The 18642-nt window shown below is 50.1% G+C and overlaps 2 protein-coding genes across 2 annotated transcripts in view; both read left to right on the forward strand.

The window, feature by feature from the left end:
- EDC4 (enhancer of mRNA decapping 4) overlaps positions 1-14149 on the forward strand; it is a 41006-nt gene extending 26857 nt beyond the window's left edge. The window contains exons 19-29 of the mRNA XM_061375881.1: positions 457-558; positions 2065-2217; positions 3426-3462; positions 4429-4609; positions 6883-7038; positions 7721-7836; positions 8502-8667; positions 9851-10037; positions 11280-11499; positions 12223-12386; positions 13829-14149. Coding sequence (XP_061231865.1) covers positions 457-558; positions 2065-2217; positions 3426-3462; positions 4429-4609; positions 6883-7038; positions 7721-7836; positions 8502-8667; positions 9851-10037; positions 11280-11499; positions 12223-12386; positions 13829-14024 — 1678 coding nt within the window. The 3' untranslated portion in view covers positions 14025-14149. The remainder of the gene's footprint in view (positions 1-456; positions 559-2064; positions 2218-3425; positions 3463-4428; positions 4610-6882; positions 7039-7720; positions 7837-8501; positions 8668-9850; positions 10038-11279; positions 11500-12222; positions 12387-13828) is intronic.
- Positions 14150-15769: 1620 nt separating this feature from the next.
- On the forward strand, positions 15770-18210 carry NRN1L (neuritin 1 like). The gene is made up of 3 exons (XM_061375904.1): positions 15770-15886; positions 17460-17619; positions 17724-18210. Exons 1-3 carry the CDS (start codon positions 15826-15828, stop codon positions 17995-17997), a joined length of 495 nt encoding a protein of 164 aa, XP_061231888.1. The 5' UTR covers positions 15770-15825; the 3' UTR covers positions 17998-18210.
- The last annotated feature ends 432 nt before the right edge of the window (positions 18211-18642 follow it).

Here is an 18642-nt window from a genome sequence, read left to right on the forward strand (position 1 = left end):
CCCGGTAAAGCTAAACCATGTAATTCACACACATTCTCAGACACTTGAAACAAGTGGGAAGCATTGATTTTATTTTATTTTTTTTTTTTTTTTGGTCCCAGAGAGCAGTATTCCCTGAGGAAAAACATACCCAAGATGATGCTGTTCACTGAAGTGCACTGTACTGCCCACTTCGAGTAATGGCTTATCTGTCTTGTGTGAACATCTGTTGGGAGATTGTTGTTGGTTAGTGCCTGAAGTGTAGCTGAGCTACTTATCTTGTGTTAAGGCCCCCAGAAAAACACTTGGAGAAATTAGAGTTTTAGTGGCTCTATACAGCACCTGCTGCTTTCTACATCTGTGCAGATAGGTGTGGGGGTTTGTTTCATTTAGACCTTTTATCTCATGAGAAGTGGCATGAGCAAATATCCAAGCTGAAAGACAGGTTCATGATGGTATTTTTTTTTCTTCCTCTAGCCCGAGGGATGAGGTTGAAGAAAAGCACAAGAGCTCTTCCTATCATCGACACAGCTACCACCTGCTGCAGCATGACAGCCAGGATGCTAGTGCAGAACAAAGGTACCAGAGTGCCTAGACCCCTCTCTCGCCCTGCATGGACTCAGTTCAGGCTGCATTTGTGCTTCTGCCCCCAGCGAGCCTTCACGTGTGGGGTGAATGTCTTTGCTTTGTTTCCTGACTTCATGTGTCTATGCAGTCCAGCTTCTGTAATGTTCTGATGACTTCAGCTGCTCACCAGCTCAGGCTCTGGGCACTGTCCAATTTACTCTCTGCAGGGAAAGATTTGACTGTGCTGCTTCAAAAGGCATGTACCAAGCTTAGTTTAATTACCAGTGAAAATGTATTAAAGGATCAGTTTCCAAATACCGTGCCTTAGATAAGGTAGTGAAGACATATCAGGAGTTAGTTTCATAGAATTGTAGGATGGTTTGGGTTTGAAGGGACCTTAAAGCTCAATCAGTTCCACCCCCCGGCCACAGTCAGGGACACCTTCCACTAGACCGGGTTGCTCCAAGCCCCGTCCAACCTGACCTTGAACACTGCCAGTAATGGGGCAGTCACAGATTCTCTGGGCAACCTGTGCCAGGGCCTCGCCACCCTCACAGGGAAGAACTTCTGCCTGATACCTCTTCTCAATCTCCCCTCTTAAAGCCATTAAAAAGGCTTTAAAAGGTTAAAACCATTCCCCCTTGTCCTGACCCTACAGGTCTTTGCCAAAAGCTCCTCGTCAGGTTTCCTGTAGCCCCTTCAGGCACTTCAGCTGTCCTAAGGTCTCCCTGGAGCCTACTTTTCTCCAGGCTGAACAAGCCCAGCTCTCAGCCTGTCTCCATAGCAGACGTGCTCCAGTCCTTGAATAATCTAACGGCCTCACTCCACATGTTTGTTGTGTCTGGGGCCCCAGACCTAAACACAGTACTCCAGGTGAGGTCTCATGAGAGCAGAGTAGAGGGGGTAGTTTCTTGCTTTTGACACTTTTTCTCACTCATGAGCCACTGTAAAGCTCTGTGGGCACATTATGTGTGCCTGGCAAGATCAGCCCTGTTTGACAGCTGGGAGATTTTTTATATGGCACACTGAAATTCAGACTAACACAGCCAGCCAGCCTGTATTGGGTGGCTGATCAGCAGCTGAAAGACTCCAAGGCACTGAGGATCATGTACTTCATAGGCTCAACCTGATTCTCCTCTGTTCCTGAAATGCTTGCTGTGTGAAATGCTTTCTGTCTGTAAAGATATGCAATGTGCTTGGCCAGTGTCACATCCTTGTGTGTATGCAGTAAGAACAGGTGTTGCTTCCCCACACTACCTCAACCACAATTGTTCCAAATGCACATTAAAGTCTTGTTGTGCAGCATTTGAGCTCAGCCTGAGCAGGCCTGAATCAGAACAGAGCAGCACATGTTGAGATCTGGGGAGATCTCTTTGTTAAAGATCCTAGTGGAGAGCTGCTTAGCTGCATGGCTGCTCACACGTGGATTAAGAGCTGAGTGTAAATCCTATCCCATTAATGAAGCTAATGCTGTCAAGTATTGCAAGTGAAGTTCTCTCTCCTGCTGTTCCTTTCTAGTGACCATGATGATGAAGTTGCAAGCTTGGCTTCTACATCAGGTGGATTTGGTGCCAAAGCATCTACGCAGAGGCTGCCTGTGAAGGACTGGAAAGCCAAGACATCCCCACAAGCTTCCCCAAAGCTAAAGAGGACGGGCAAGAAGGATGACAGGTACACTGAGTTTGCCAGTATTCATGTGGCTGTGGGACCAGCTGTGCAGGCCCACAACCTGATTAGCCATTAGCAGCAAGGCTAGGGTCTGAGGCTGAGCAGTGAGGCCAAGTGCTCCCAACTCTCAGTCACCCTTTTTTGCTAATGGCAGTAACCCCACAGAAGGCGTTGCTGGTTACTCGGACACTGGCTACCACCCAGGGTGTGAGTGTACCTGAATATGGCCTCCACTTTTAATTGCCTTCTGAATGCTGGCACAGTGCCTTTGTTCAGCAATATCTGTTTGTTACCTGCTTGCTACTTTAGTGTATGTCTCAACATGCCCATAATAATGTCTTGTAAGTGAAAATTGATGACTGGGAAGTCTGCCCTTGAACCAAGGTGTCTTCGTTAATGTGAGGAAAGCAGCACAGGGTGCTCTCCTTTTATTGTGTTCCATGTTTTGGATGTCTAGCTGTGCAGATTACAATAAAGATGGGCTATGGCATTAAATCTCTGGCTGTGGTCCTGTGCTGTGACATCCAGAAACTCAGCCTCTGAAATGAATTTCATTTTTCCTGCCTCAGTCCTTTTTAAGGTTTCTGAATGGAAGCTGGCTGGGAACAATAAGTGTTTACTTGGCTTCTCTAACATTTGAATATTCGTAGATGTGTGACTTTGATGGAGACATGCAATATTAGTGGATCAGTTTAGTGTTTTTCTTTATTCTGCTGTATATGCTGGAGTGCAGCACTAGTTTCCTTGAGAGCTGGAATCGTTCTAGATGATTTGAAGCTCATTAATTCTATATTTAACAAGTGGGCATTTGATTTTAATTTGGAAAATATCAGGAGACCTTCAAAAGAGCTGTTTGGCAAAGCCTTCCCTGGCTTTGAATTTCAACAAAATTGAAAAACCAGCGTGCATTTTATGTTGTAACAGTCTTCGTTAATTCTTAGTTTAAGTCTCCTCCCTGCAAAGGACCAGTCTATAGGGAACTTCGGAGCCTGTGGATAGTGTAAATGATGAAGTGTCAGTGCTGTAAGGACTAGGATTCCATCGCTTTCACCTCACTCTTCATGTTATACTAGGCAAACAGAAGTATAGAAGTATGAGCTAGAGTGTAGAAGCTAAAGCAATTGTAAAATGTGTGATCTGTGTTGGCAGAAGACTTGGCTAATAAGAACAGTTAATTGATGTATTACTACTTTCTCTCTTTTTATTTCCAGGGATGTGAGCCAGTCGCCGAGATCATCTAACAACCTGGTGAGTCAAAGCTGCTCTGAGTCTGTCCCAAGGGCCTGATACTTCAGCTCTATTTGCTGTCCTACTAGACACCTGAGAGAAAATTCATCCCAGTTCCTTGAAGCCCTGTGGGCCCCTGCTATGCCCCAGCAGGCTGAGATGGAGCTGTGCCTGGACTTGGCATTGCTCTGCAGTGAAGGAGCTGCTCAGTGTTATCCAGGCAGGTGGCTTCCTTCTCACCTCTGCATAGCTTGTGAGAACAGAGAGATACCCAGTATAATTGAAGACACTCCCACTCATTCCCTCTTCCTTGCTGAGATGACTCGCATGCATTGGCAGCAGGAAAAACTGTTTCCAGAAAAATAAGGTTTGCAGTGGGACTGGCCTGTTGGAATTTCTTATCCCTGTTGATAATACCCTCATATCTGGCAGAAAATATTCTGTGAGATGCGTAGACTTCCTACGCTGCCCTTGGTACATGTGCCTCCTTTAGGTATTTTGAGCATGTGAAGAGGCAAACTAAAAATGTGTATTTCTCTAGTTGTTTGGTTATTCATAAATAAGAGCCAAAAAAGTGCTCTAGGAAACTTCCTTCTTACTCTACTGATTGCACAGCACTTTCCTAAGTATTTGAGGACGTGATTTACATTAGGAAGCCTAAACATGCCCTTAGTATGTGGCCAAAAGTGAATAATATCTGTTTTCTTCCATTATCTTTTAGCTACCAGAGGTTTGAAGCGAGTCTTGAATCTAAACAGTTGATATTCTAAGCAATCATTTATGAATTCCATGCAGGGACCTTGTGTACCTTGCTTTATCAGTTTATTTATTGGGACAAAAGCCTTAGAAATGGGCATTAAGCTGCTCTCTGTTTTCTGCTTTGTGTGTTACACTTCAGTCCTTGGTACAGGAGTTGACTTAGGTAGTGGAAAGCCTGACTGCCTTCTGATCCTGTCAGAAATGAATCCTTGTCCTCTTCTCACACAGATTACACCAGAGTTCCAGGAGGAGGTGATGTGCATATTGAGGAGACAACATCAGGAGCTCTTGTGGCTGCGTCAGAACCAGATGGAGCTGGTGCAAAGAGTCATGGATCACATCAATGCTATTCAGAGCAGCCTTATGGGCCCCATGGAGAGGCTGATTAACTCCCAGCAAGAGCAGAGCCGTATCCTTGTGTGCAAATGTTGGGTTGTACTTAAGAAGTGGAAGGCTATGGGGCAGGCTAGAGGCATGAAGGAGACTCAGAAAGTTCAAACATCTTGGTAGAAAGGATAACAAGTGCAGTAAAATCATCTCTCTGCAGTGTAACTGTTTAGTTCCTCTCAGTCCCTTCCAATGGGCAAGAAATTCAGAATGGGGAAGAATTGTCACTTTCTCCGTGGTACTAAATCTCCCTGTTACCCTTAGGACTGTAAGTGCTGCAAAGCTGAAGTAGACTAGAGGTGCACATAATATGTTAGTGTATGTCAGGCAGTGACCAGTTGCACAAAAGTAATTATGGGGTGATCCTTTCCTTCCTTTTCTCCTTAAGGCAAGTCAGTACTTGCACCAGAAATAGCATAGCTGAATTGTCTTGCCTGTACCTCTATATACTTCTGGTGGTTCACAGGTCCCTTATGTGTTGTCTGAAAAGTACTTTATTTTGGTGTTCTCAAGCCTAATATCCCATTATTTTTGTTGTATGGTGAATAGTGAGTTCCTTCATCTTCTACTCCACTGAATTTGGTTGTGTTCCCCATACTAAGAAGCCCTAGCCTGTTTCCAGGCTGCAACCTGTGGCATGACAATGATTTCTGTTTTCTCTATTAATTAGTGTTGGATTTTCCTTTTTGACCACTAGGCTGATATTTTCAGAGGTATTTCAGATAGCCTTCTACTGAAGTTGGGAGTCTAGAGTTATCCTGTAATATTAGAAAAATTTTTCCCTGCCTGCGCTGAATTCTGTTAGCAGCTGAATTCTTTTCACTCTTTGTTTTGGAGGGTTAATTTTAGGGTTTTTTTCTTTTTCTTGTTTCATGTTTTTTAAGATGCACATACATCTCAGTGTTTGTATGTTGGCTCCTTCAGGGAGCTTGGTTGCTTCATTAGGTATGACTAGCTTTTATTATTGATGAAGTAAGAAAGTTGGGGCTGTTCAGCCTGGAGAAGAGAAGGCTGCGTGGAGACCTCATAGCAGCCTTCCAGTATCTGAAGGGGGCCTATAGGGATGCTGGGGAGGGACTCTTTGTCAGTGAATGTAGGGATAGAACAAGGGGTTATGGGTTTAAACTGAAACAGGGGAAGTTCAGGTTAGATATAAAGAAGTTCTTTACTCTGAGGGTTGTGAGGTACTGGAACTGGCTGCCCAAAGAAGTGGTAAATGCTCCATCCCTGATGGTGTTCAAGGTTGTGCAGAGCCTTGGGTGATATGGTCTGGTATGAGGTGCCCCTGCCCATGGCAGGGGGTTGGAAGTAGATGATCTTAAGGTCCTTTCCAGCCCAAACCATTCTGTAATTAAGCCTGGATTGCTCCTGTGCACTGTGTCACTCGTCACCACCAATTCCATGCTTTAGAAACATTTTTACCAATTTGCTTTTTATGGATATGGGACTTCTTACTGTCTGGATTGTCCTGGCTTTGGCTGGGATAGGGTTAATTTTCTTCATAGCAGCTCATCTGGTGGTATGTTTTGGATTTGTGACCAAAACAACATGGATAACACACTGATGTTTTGGCTATTGCTGATCCCGTTCAGACCTCTGTTTCTCATGTTGCTCCACTAATGAGTAGGCTGGGGGTGGGTCAGAAGGAGGGAGGAGAAGCAGCTGACCTGAACTGACTAAAGGGATGTCCCATACCCTGCGACACTGTGCTCAGGAGTAAAAGCTGTGCGAAGGGAGAACGAGGAAGACAGGACTGACAGAATTTTCTTCCCGAGTCACTGTTGAAGCACTGCTTGGATGACTGCACGCCCGCCTGCGATGAGTAGTAGTAAATGAATGCTTTGTTTTGCTTGGCTTGCATGTGTGGCTTTTGCTTTACCTGTTGAACTGTCTTTATCTCAACCTGTGAGCTTTCTTTCTTTTACCCTTCCTGTAGTCTTTCCCATCCTACTGCAGAGGAGTGAACAAGTGAGTGGCTGCAGGGGACTGAGCTGCCTACAGGAGCAGCTAAGTTAACCCACAGTATGTAGGGAATGCTGCTGTTGAGCTTCTTTCAGCTATATTGCTTTTTCTGTCATGCTTTCCAGAGCTATTCTCTCACCTTGATAATATATTTAAGAGCATGCTGTTGTTTACTGGAATGAGCAATATTTAATTAGACCCCTCTTTCACTAGAGCTGTAAATGTGCTCTTGCTGAGCCTCTGGAGGTATGGCTAGTGTCCATCTCTGGACAGGGGTATTGATGATAGAGAGGAAATCTGCTGTTTGTGCTCCTTAACATGCATTCTTAACAGAGAGGAGACTAGACCGACTGCTGACAGAAGTACAGCAGCGCAATGGGCAGCTCCAGGAGCATCTGTCTCAGCAGCTCCCTCAATCTCTTTCCACTATGGTGTGTAACCGTCTGGAGAGGACTGTTCGTGAGGAGATGAAGAAGACCGTACCCCAGTGTGAGTCTTGCTGCCTTGGTTTTGAAGGTGGAAGCCCCCTAGGGTTTCCAAGCATGCTGTGTATGTGTTGGCATTAAGTGAAGTAGTTCAGTTACATGAAGACTAGTCACTGCACTTCAGACTGTTGTGAGCCCCATTGTTGTATGAGAAGAGTTGTGGTTTGGAAGGAGTGTGAAGCTGACAGAGGGGATGGCTTTCCAGGAGTGGGGTCTGGCCTGCCACTGTAATCCATAAAGTTCAGTGGAGGAAGGCAAAAGAGGGTAATGAGCTTGGAAAAGCTGGGAGTTGACTGGAGGAAAGTTAACTTGTCTTTGACCTTCCTTGACATCCTAGCAGCATCCATGTAGGAAAAGCTGGAGGGAAAGCCTTCTGCAGCCATTAGTGTCCTGCTTGAAGCAGGTCTACCCACTATTCTAGATCAGGTCAGCTGTGACTTTGTTGGGGCAAGTCATGAAAACCTTCATGGTTAGAGATTTCACAGCCTCTCTGATTCCCAGAGCTGTAGCACCTTCCTAGCAAAAAGTCTCTCCTAATGTCCAACCTTAGCTTTCCAAGCTAGAGTTTGTGACCACTGCCCCCATTGTGTCATATTCAAAACCAGTTTGACTGTTTTCTTTTTTCTGTGTTTTGAAGTGTGACTCCAGACATAAAGCTGCAACTGTGACATGTTTGTTGTGTCTAGGCATTTCCAGGAGCATGGACTCTATTGCTGGCCAGCTAAATAACACTATTGCTGCCAAGTTTGCTACTGTTGAGGGGGCACTGAAAGAAAATATTGCCAAGCTAGTAAAATCAAAGGTAAGGAGAACTAGAGTGTAGCTTTTCCTGGGACACTGAGTTGTCACCTGTCTGGGTAGCAGCTTCTCATACCTCTTCCCCTCACCTGTATCTCCAGCTAAGGTCAGTACAGCTGCCAGGGGTCAAAGTTCCTTCCTGGTCTCATCAGGAGAGCAAGCTTGCTGTATACTCCCCTCTTTGCTTTGTGTCATTAGCTCTTTCTTTCATTTACCAGGCTGTTCATTTTTTTTTACCAGACTACAGATTCTCACCATAGCAGTGCTTTCTAAGGCCAGCTCAATCAGCCAAGTGACAAAATGAAGTGAATGGCTCTTCTGGTCTCCCCCCTGTTCTCCATTTCTACATTATGTAGGAACCAGAAGCTTGTTACTTACCTTAGCTTGCAGAGAATGGCGGCTGATGGGAGGGAAACAGGGGAAGGGGAAAGGAGCTATGCCTGACTGTGCCACCTTCCCTTGCTGTACAGCTGAGCTACAGGGGTATGGTGATGTTCTCAGGCAGCCCCTCAGCAAGCAGATCTTCTGTCTGTGGGAAGAGCTGAGGGAATGCACACTTCTGACACCTGGCCGTCTCTGTCTGGTGTGGGTGTATACAGAGACCTCTAGTGTTTAGTCTGCAGCAGGCTGCTGTTAATTTTCTGTAATCTCTTCTGTGCTCTTGTTAAGAACCTTACAGATGCTGTTGTGAGGACAATGACCGATACGCTGCAGGGACAAATCCAGTCATCTTACAGGGAAGCATTTCAGAATGTTGTGTTGCCAGCCTTTGAGAAGAGCTGCCAGTCCATGTTCCAGCAGATTAATGACACCTTCAAGGAGGGTACACAGGAATGTGAGTAGATTTACTTCTCAGAGTTTTCTCTGCACAGTATCATTGCATTAGTGGCTGACAAGAAGTTAGCCTCATGCCTTTGCCTTTCAGAGTTTTGCTGGTAACTGTTTAACCTCTTAGCCCATCTGTGTGTTCCATTTCACACTTGGGAAGTGGAAGCGAGGAGATTTTTGAGTGGTACAATTGGGACAGAGGTTCACCTCTGGTCTTTGTAGCCCATGCAGTAAAACACTTGGCTTCATTATGTGAATCTGTGACATCATCAACTGAATAGTAAAGTCCAGCTGTCAGGATGGGGCATCCTGCCATCAGGAAGTTGATGATGGAATGGGTAGCAGTCTGGCAGCTAAGCCCTCATCTCAGAGGGGTAATGGCTTGAGGAAGGTTTAGAGAAGGGTATGGGGACGATCAGAGATTAAACAGTGGCTGAACAGTGTCAGACATGGTCAGGCTGGAAAAAAGAGAAGTATATCCTTAAGTAAGGAAAACTGTGCACTGAGGTACTGAAGATCTTTCCTGTTACCGTGCTTGAGATCCAGTTCCTTGGCCTGGGGGGCCTGGCAGGTATTACTCCACAGAGCTGGTTTCTGAGGGCATACGAAGTTGGCTAGTGCTAGCATAGCAACTTGTATTGCCCCTGGATTTGCAGAGTGTTTCCAGCTGCTCTTTATTTTGTACCCTTCCTCTTCCTCACAAGTTTCCCACAGGTGCATAGAGCTTACCTTCTCCCTTTTGATCAGACCAGTTCATAAAATACTTTAAAATACAGCTTTTTGATCTCTGCAGACATGATTTTTCTTTGGTCAGAAACGTTCCTCCTCTTTCTTCATTGACACTGAACTCCATCACTGATGCAGATCACAGCTCATACTGTGGATGAAATGAAGGTGGGAGTGAGGGTATTTTGTCTTGCCCTGAACAAAGAGCACCTGTAAAGTTCTGTCATGAGAGAACTTATGGTTTTGTTGCTGTGTCTCATAATGGGGAAACTGGAGGCAGGGTTTCTTTGTTAGTGTAATGCAGCCCCAGACCAGGCTTGTGTGTTCTCCTCTATCCTGTTCTCATACAGGGGCCCAGTAATTGTTTCTGCTGGAGAATATGTAGAGCCTGGTAGCTGGATTTCTACCCTGACCATCTCCACAGGTACTGATGCCATAAATGTCTTCCTCCCTGCTTGTTGCAGATGTCCAGCAGTTTGAGGCTCACTTGAAGAACAAAAATGAACGAGAACAGGAGGCCCAGGACCTGTTGCTGAATGAACTTCGACAGCTCACCAGCAGCTTCCGGAGCACCACAGAGCAGCTGGCTTCCTCTATCACAGCCAGTGTCAATGCTGAGGTGGAGCATCAGCTGAATATCTTTATGGGCAAGTAAGTTGCCACTTGGGCTTGTGGAAAGAGATGTTAGTAAGAGGTACGTGTGTGCATGACAAAAGCCTCTCCCCACTTGGTTGTGGAAACAGGCCATTCACCACAAGTACTGTGGGGCTGCTTTTTGACTCTGCACAGTGGGGTAAAACACGTGGGCTGGTGTGTCTGTTGCTCTGTAGAGCACAAAAAAAAGACCATACCTGTACTGATGCTGCATGTGAGAGCTCAGGGTCTGCTTTTCACAGGGTCTCACATGCATGATGGGGGACAGAAGGACTTAAGAAAGCCCCTAAGCACACTCAAGTCTGAACACTTCCTGCAGATCACTTAAGAACAGGCCTTTTGAAGGCTTTTCTTCTTAGCACTGTGTCCTCAGATGTATCAAGAGTTTCTGCAGGTTACTCTGTCCTCCCAGCTGCTCTGCAGCAATTCATGCTTGGCTATTCTGGTTCCAGGGTGTGATGCCAGTGGTACCTTCACACCGTGAGGCTGGTGGTAGGTTGCCAAGCATTAAGATTGGCGGATGGTCAGCTGCAGGGCAGAATGCCCCTGTCTACTTTAACATGTATCTGAGCACACTGGGATCTTTGAAGCAGACCAGATGTGCCAGGAAGGCTACCGGATGAAATCCTGGTTTTGCATGGGCTATGCTTGTTCGCAGAGAAGTCCTGTTTTTTTTTCCCTGTGGTAGAACAGGCTTGATGCTTTGTACATTTTTTTAAGAGGGGACGATCCAGCTCTTTGGCAGGGGGGAAAGGTGTAGCAACAATGAAGCTTGTGCTGTGAGCTGGTCTTCTGTGCAGAAGTCACAAGCTCGGTCAAAGTGTGTTCTCATTGTAAAGGTGTCATCTGCAGGTGAGGAAGCTGCATCTAACAGATCTGATGTGGAACACTGAGCCTGTTTGGGGGTGAACTTAGTAGCTTAGCCTTGTTTGTAACCCAGAGCCATTAAAGATGGCTGTATAATGAAAAGCTTATTTCCCTGTAACATCACTTTCCCACACAGAATCCCAACATCTTCCACATGCACCCTGGGCCATTGTGGTGGTGGTCACAGAGCTACCTTGGCAGCATGGTTCCAATGCCTGTGCCTCAGAGTCACTTTTATTAACCCTTTGGGAGCCATGCTACAATATATAAGCAAGCCAGTGCTTTATCACCAGGACAAGCCTTGTGCAGTGTTGTCTCTCAGTTCTTTGTTTTCAAAAATGCCTTTGGGTTTTGTTTTTGGGTATTTTTTAGCATGCAGGAGTCTACTTTGTCTCAAGTACAGCGAGTCATTAAAGAAGAAGTGAGCCTGGCTATGAAGGAGCAGCAGGCAGCAGTCACCTCAAGCATTGTCCAGGCAATGCGCTCGGCGGCTGGCACTCCAATCCCAACCACTCAATTGGATTTCCAGTCTCAGCAAACTCACATTCTCCAGCTGCTCCAGCAGGGACGCCTCAACCAAGCCTTCCAGCAGGTATGTAGGCTGCCTCGCAGTAGGCATTGCTGCTTGCTGGGGATTGGAGGTGGTGGGAAAGGGCTCCTTGAGGTGGGAACATAATCCCACACCAACTTATATAGGACTTGCCTGAAAAGACCCATGGCAACAGACGGCTTGAGGGGTACAGTTGCACTCTCATGCAGGTCAAGCCAGAGCCATGCAGATTCCATGATTTGGTGGCAGTTAAGTTTTTCTGCCCTGCCCATGCCCTGTCAGGACAGTGTGAGCTCTTCAGTCAGCCAGAATGTTTTTCATCAGCAGTGGCACATGATGCACCCCTGAAGAGCAGCAGCTTCATAAGCTTCTCCAGGCAGATCTGCCATCTGAGACCTGACCGTGCCTTTGCCTTTGAATATGTAGGCAGATCTGTTTGAGCTGTTGTGGACAAACTCCTCTGGAAATAATGGCAAAATGGGCTGGCAGGGGATGCAAACATGGCCCTGTTCTGTGCTGCTAACCGTAACTTGCTCCCCCTCTGGGTGGCTGTAGTCTGCTCAGCTTAGCACAGACACAGGGGTCCCCTGAGAGCCTGAACACACTCCTGCTTGCATGTACAGCGGGGTTTGCAGAGAATTCTTCTCCCACAAGAAGCTGGCAAGCCTTTGAACTGCCCCAAAGCAGAGGGCTATCTCTTCTCTGTCCTGTGTCTCTCATGTGCCTGCTCTTTCCTCTGTATTTCTAGCTGTGTTTTCCTTGCAGGCTCTAACAGCAGCTGATCTCAATCTGGTTCTGTACGTCTGTGAGACTGTGGATACTGAGCAAGTATTTGGGCAGCATCCATGCCCACTGTCCCAGCCTGTGCTGCTCTCTCTCATTCAGCAGCTCTCCTCTGATTTGGGTACTCGTACGGAACTGAAGTTGAAGTGAGTATGATAAGGGTGCCAGATCTGAACCTGTGCAGACCTTTCCTGGCTCTGGCTTTTCATTCTCTGTCTGAAAGGGAAAGGTGATGCTGGAGCTTCTGTAGCTTGTTACTGCCTTGTGAACAACCAATAGTGAGTTGGGAAAAGCTGGAGGCATTGCCATAGAGAGCTTTGCTGCCCAATAGTTAGTGGAAGGGGTACCCAGCTGTAGGTGTTGTTACCTCCTGCACTGTAGTCTGTGCAGCACTCCACTTTTACCAAGGAACAGTTCCACTGTGGAGGCAAAAGGAGGGATGGTGCTATGTTTCCTAGGTACTTTTGTATCCAGAGCAGCTTTGCTCTGTCCTTACAGTGTTGCTGAGCTTTGTGTTGGCAGTTTCTTGCCGTGACTGACGGATGCATTCTGTGGGAGGTGGCAGCAGGAGCTACTGGTAGTAATGTCTGTTATATGCTTCAAACAAAGCTTGTGTGACAAAGCAGTGACTCTGCTGATGCTTGCCATGAACATTTTTAGTGAATGAGTCAAATCCCTGTTACCTAAAACACCGTAACTTGTTAAATTACCTGCAGGTTTTGACCATGGCTTATATGGAAAAAGTGACTTAAGTTTCTAACTCAGTTTACAGTAGGAATGAAGGAAGTTAGAAAAACTGAAAAAGAGCTTTAAGTTACAGAGGAGCTGCTGCTCTTAAGTTCGAGCTGATCTCTTAGCGGAAACCTGTTCAAGTGACTGCATTGCCTTGTGCTTAGGCTGTGGTTTGAATGTTTATGGCTTGTTGGAACTTCAGAGCAGCTCGTTGGTAAAATTTCTTTTCCCCACACCCCTTCCTGGATGGACATATTGGAAGACCTTAAATATATCCCTGCATAAACCAAGACTCACTGCTGAGGATTTTTACTGTCTAATCCCAGATCCATTTAGGTTGGAAGGGACCTTAAAGCTCATCCAGTTCCAACCCCCTGCCATGGGCAGGGACACCTTCTGCTAGACCAGGTTGCTCCAAGCCCCATCCAACCTGGCCTTGAACATTGCTAGGGATGGGGCAGCCACTCTGGGCAACAGAAAATGTCATTAATGAGTGACTAGTTCTGCTTATGCTAAAAAGGCAGCAAAGAAAATGCCTATAGATTTCTGACCAGGTGCCACCTCTTGCACTGCAGGGAGCTCTGACTTGCAAGTCAGTGTGCTGGCTTCAGCACAGGCAGCTAGGGTATCTGGCACATACTGCAGGCTGGAAGCTATAGGCTGCCCTTACAGGTTGAAGAAGAGATGGGTGGACTCTGCTGTGAGTCAGGAACATTTGTTTTCTAATGGGTGAACATGCTGCACTGAGCTTGGGTGAGTGGGTGGGCAAAATTGTGCATCTTCTGCTCTAAAATGAACGAAATCGGGTTGGGATCATGTGCTGGGTTTGGTTCTCACCCGTGTCTCTCTCCTTCAGTTACTTGGAGGAGGCGGTGATGCACCTGGATCACAGTGACCCCATCACCCGAGACCACATGGGGTCAGTCATGAACCAGGTACGGCAGAAGCTCTTCCAGTTCCTGCAGGTGGAGCCCCACAACACGCTGAGCAGGCCAGCCCGTCGCCTCACCATGATGCTCCAGGGCTTGCTTGCTCTGGAGCAGGTCCAGTAGTCACTAACCACGTATGGGATATGTTAAGAGCTTTTGCCAGGAAATCTATCAACGTGTGTGATGTCTCTAAGGCAAATGCCATCTCTGTATAGTTCCAAATAGTTACTGAAAGCTCACTTGGCTTATTTTTCCTAAATAGCCTCTTTTTAAGAGAGTTAAGTCTGTTCTTCACCTATCCATCCGTCCCTGCGGCCTGCCTGGCAGCCTAAGCTGCATTCAGCAGGAGCTGATGGATTTCTTATCCCTTTAGTTTGGAATCTGTTCCCATTAGTGCAGGAGAAAGGAGGCAAATGCTGAGCCCTGAGTGAAGGGACAGCTGGGGATCTGAGCGCCTCATTGACCAGAAACTTATATCTGTATCTTAGTTGGGGATTCAAAACTCCTGCTCCCTGGTGGGGTGAGTAGCTGAGAGGATATCAGCAGAGCACACATGGCTTTTATTAATCCCAGATCTGCAGCGCAGGCAGGGCTGGGGATGTATGTGTGTTCTGGATATCCTCTGTGTTGGGAGAGTCCAGCAGCAGCAAGCTGCACAAGTCCCTGGGCTTCTATTGTTTTGGAGCACATGTTCATGTTCATCAGTTATGGGTGTACACCGGGGTTTTCTTGTTACCTAAGTTTTCGATTTCTTTTTTTCTTGAAATAACATTAAAAACTGTTCAATAAACACCTTTTTGAGGAAAAATTGTCAAGTGGGGATCTGCTTCTGTTGCACCGTGGAGGGAGGAGTGGATGGGCTGAGGCATGTACTTGAGCCTGGACTGGTACCCTTTCTTTCTGCCAGCAGTGTGGGTCTATTCTTAGATCTTACCCATGCTCTCTGGTTAAGTTCGAGGGATGCATCAGTCAGATGTGGCGTGGGAGCCAGCGATGCTCTGCAGCACCCAAGAAACACACCCGTGTGTTCTGCTTGCAACTCTCTCTTTGATAGATCCAGGAGCAGGTTTCCTACAGGGTTTTGTGGAGTGGTAGCAGGGGTGCTTTCCCCTCCTTTGGTTTCTCCTTCTTTGCCTGCCCTGCCCTGCCCATCTTCTTGTGGGGGAAACTGAGCAAAGGGGATGGTTTGAGCCTGGGAGGACAAAACCCAGTCTGAAGCAGGGACCAACCAACCAAGGGCCCACATCTGCTGCTCCTGCCAGCTGCTGTGTCCCTGGGCTGGTTTGGAGATGTGCTTCTCTCACTGGGTCAGAAGAGGAGCAAGAGATCCCACTATCAACACCTGTGCTGTGCGTGACCCATGTACCTCAGCTGTGCTCAGCAGGCTTCTCACCATGAGCACCCCCTGTGCTCTGTGATGGGCTGAGGTTTGGGGCTTGCCCCGATGTTGCTCACAGCGCGGGGCCTTATTTCATGGGATGCCAGGGGCATGGCCTGTGGCTCCCTGGAGCCGTCCTGGCCGCCTCAGCAGCCACGGGGCAGCTCTGTTCACTTCTGGGTCCCCTTCCCCGCAGGGGTTCCGCCGAGGCTCCTCACCCCTTCTTAGCGCCCGCCCACAGTGCAGAGACCAACCCGCTGCGTGCCCCTGGCTTGGGCTCGGGAGCCTGGCCCTGGGCATCTCTCTGTGACCAGCCCCCCCCGACCCGACGGCTCTTTGGGCCCCCCCCGCTGTGGGTGCCCTCGCAGGCGCTGCCAGGAGGCGGATCTGAGGGGGCAGCGCTCCGCTGGCCGCGGGCGGGAGGCGCCGGGGCATTCCCGGCCTCCGGGACTCCGGTTCTGGGCCGCGGGGTGGGGCCGAGGGCGGGGGGCGGGGCCGGGGCTGCCGGTGGCGGCGGAGCGCGGAGCACCCGGCGGGGACCGCACCATGGGCGGCGGCTGCTGGCGGCTGGTGCGGGCCGTGTGCCCGCTGCTGCTCCTGCCCCTCGGTGAGTGCCGCCGGCGGCTGCGGGGCGGGGGGAGCGGGCCGGGGGTTGGGATCGCCCCTGCCTGCAGCGGGGTGCGCGGTGGCTCCGCGGCTCCGCGCCTCGTCCTGCGGTGCGGGGCAAGGGGGGCGGCGGCTCCGCGGCGCTGCCGTGTCCCGGTGTCCAGCGGTGCGGGCTCTCCCTGCCCTCCCGCCCCCGCCCGGCGTGCACTTGCGGCAGAACCTGCGCCTCCAGCGCGTCCCGCCGCGCTGCCCCGGAGCCCGTGCAGGCACCGTCCGGCCCCGGGCACGCGGTGCAGGGTGGCTGCCCTGTTCCGAAGGGGGGTGCAGAGCTCTGGGGTTCCCGGCCCGCAGAACCAGAGCCAGGACCAAGCGCGGGGCGGTTCTGGGGCGCGGTGGGTGGACGATGCAAGCTCTTTCCTCCAGCAGCGGGGTGGCTGCACCGGTGCTCGCTTGGGAGTCAGCGGTGCTCTGCAGCACCCCAAGGAAAACTCCACCCGTGTGTTCCGCTTGTGGTTCTCCCGTTCACGGCGCTGGAAGCAGGTTTCCTACGAGGTGTTGCAGAGTTTTAACAGAGGTGGTTTGCCCTCCGGGTTTCCCCTTCGTTGCGTTTCCTGCCCTGCCCAGCTTCCTACTGAGGGAAGGTCGAAAGAGGAGCAAGGGATCCCACTATCAACACCTGTGCTGTGCGTGACCCATGTACCTGGTGTGAGGCTGACACTCAGCTGTGCTCAGCAGGCTTCTCACCATGAGCACCCCCTGTGCTCTGTGATGGGCTGAGGTTTGGGGCTCGCCCCCGATGTTGCTCACAACGTGGGGCCTTATTTCATGGGATGCCAGGGGCATGGCCTGTGGCTCCCTGGAGCCGTCCTGGCCGCCTCAGCAGCCGCTTCTGGGTCCCCTTCCCCGCAGGGGGTTCCGCCGAGGCTCCTCACCCCTTCTCAGCGCCCGCCCCCAGTGCAGAGACCAACCCGCTGCGTGCCCATGGCTTGGCCTCGGGAGCCTGGCCCTGGGCATCTCTCTGTGACCAGCCCCCCCCGACCCGACGGCTCTTTGGGCCCCCCCAGCTGTGGGTGCCCTCGCAGCCGTTGCCAGGTTGTTGGCACTGGGGTTTGTCCAGTCCCAGGAGTGATCCTTTGGGGAGCAGAGCAGGGAATTGAGGCTTCTCAGGTTGAAGCAGAAGGAGCCGCCTTTGCGCCTCTTCCCTTTGTCCTCCTCTGGCTCTGTTCCCCCACTCCTTCCCCTTCTCTTTATCCTTCCTCGTCCCCGTTCTCTCCCACCCAGGCGTAAGCAGGGGCTCCAGCTTGCTGAGCCTGCTGGAGTCACAAATTAATCTTCGCTGGTGTGGGATCAGGGCAGGGACAGATGGCTCCAGGGAGGCGCAGCTGGCTCCCGCTCTGCTCCTGTGGCGAACAGCAGCATCGCTTGTGGGGTCATCACACTGTTCCCTGCGGGGCTCCTGGACAGGGACTGTGGTCACTCTGGGTATGGTGTCAGTGCTGCCCAGTGACCCCACAGCAGGTGGTGATGGGGGGGATCTGTAGGGGCTCAGCTCCGTGTCTTTCTCTCACCCGCAGCTGTGAGCCAGGAGCCCCTGAGCAAGGCCAGGATGTGCGACACCATCTACAAGGGCTTTGCCAGCTGCCTCATCAGCCTGGGGGACAGCATGGTCCAGAGCGTGCAGCGCCAGCAGGGTGAGGGTGCTGAGGAGGTGCAGGAGTTGGACACCATCTGCAAGTGAGTGCCCCAGTCCCTATGCGAGCTGCTGGGATGGTGACCCAGCATCATCACCTGCTCACCCACATAGTGACCGGCCACCCAACTCCCGCCCGTCTCCCCAGGTCCTGGGATGACTTCCACGCTTGTGCCAGCGAGGTGCTGCTGAGCTGCCCTGAGGAAGCGGCCGCCATCTGGGAGTCTCTGCGCCAGGAATCCCGTAAGAACCAGTTCCAGGGGAACCTGCAGGAGCTGTGCAGTGCCCGGGGCCGCCTGGCCAGCGCCCGCAGCTCGCCGGCTGCCGAGACCAACCAGGCCACGCTGCAAGGCTTGGCCACCACCTTGTGCCCCCCGTTCCTGGGCCAGGTGGTCCTGCTGCTGCTGGTGCCCCAGCTCTAGCCATGTGCTCATGCCAGTGCCAGGGACATCCTGTGCTGGTCCCCCTGGTGCTGGCTGTGGTCCCCGCAGAGCCCACCTTACCCCCAGGCACCCCTCACAGGGCATGGGCCTCTCCAGCAGCCCTTCAGACAGATTTATATTTATATTAAAGATGCTTTTACATTTCTCCTGCTTGCCTCTCACTAGGAACGCCCCTCATGCCCTTCCTAAGCCCCAGGTTTGCTCCACGGACTGGGGAGGAGATGCTCCCTGGACCAGCTCCCCAGGGAGGGTCATGGTGGGGCTGTGGCTCTGTCCCCCCATGCAGGACTGTGATAGCCTTGGGAGGGGGGTACCAGGGATTCCCTCCACCCCGTGTTCCCTGAGAGCCGCTTTTCAGGGGCAGCCATAAAAGATGTTCCCTTAGAGCTGGGTCAAATGTTTTCTCTGTTTTAAAGGAAAACCACAGACTGCATCCCTTTTTTCCTTCCGGCAGCCACTACCCTGTCCTCTGATGGGCACCTCCAGCAGCACCAGGCAACTTTCTGAAAGAAATCTTCTTCTCATTCCATCATTTTTATTTTGGTCTGTCTATGTTCAGTCCTATTCATGGTCACAAAGGAAACTGGGATTTGAAGGGATAAAAAGGGGTTTTCTTTAAGCCAA

Source organism: Neopsephotus bourkii, unplaced genomic scaffold, assembly GCF_033783945.1.
Source record: "Neopsephotus bourkii isolate Nb327-2 ecotype Australia unplaced genomic scaffold, CSIRO-AGI_Nbou_v1 NB_1680, whole genome shotgun sequence".
NCBI lineage: Eukaryota > Metazoa > Chordata > Aves > Psittaciformes > Psittacidae > Neopsephotus > Neopsephotus bourkii.

Excerpts from the sequence above, each read along its gene's own strand:
- NRN1L (XM_061375904.1), top strand. The coding sequence starts at position 15,826 with ATGGGCGGCGGCTGCTGGCGGCTGGTGCGGGCCGTGTGCCCGCTGCTG. Across the intron at positions 15,887-17,459 it reads GCTGCTGCTCCTGCCCCTCG|CTGTGAGCCAGGAGCCCCTG; the intron begins GTGAGTGCCGCC and ends TCTCACCCGCAG. Across the intron at positions 17,620-17,723 it reads GAGTTGGACACCATCTGCAA|GTCCTGGGATGACTTCCACG; the intron begins GTGAGTGCCCCA and ends CCGTCTCCCCAG.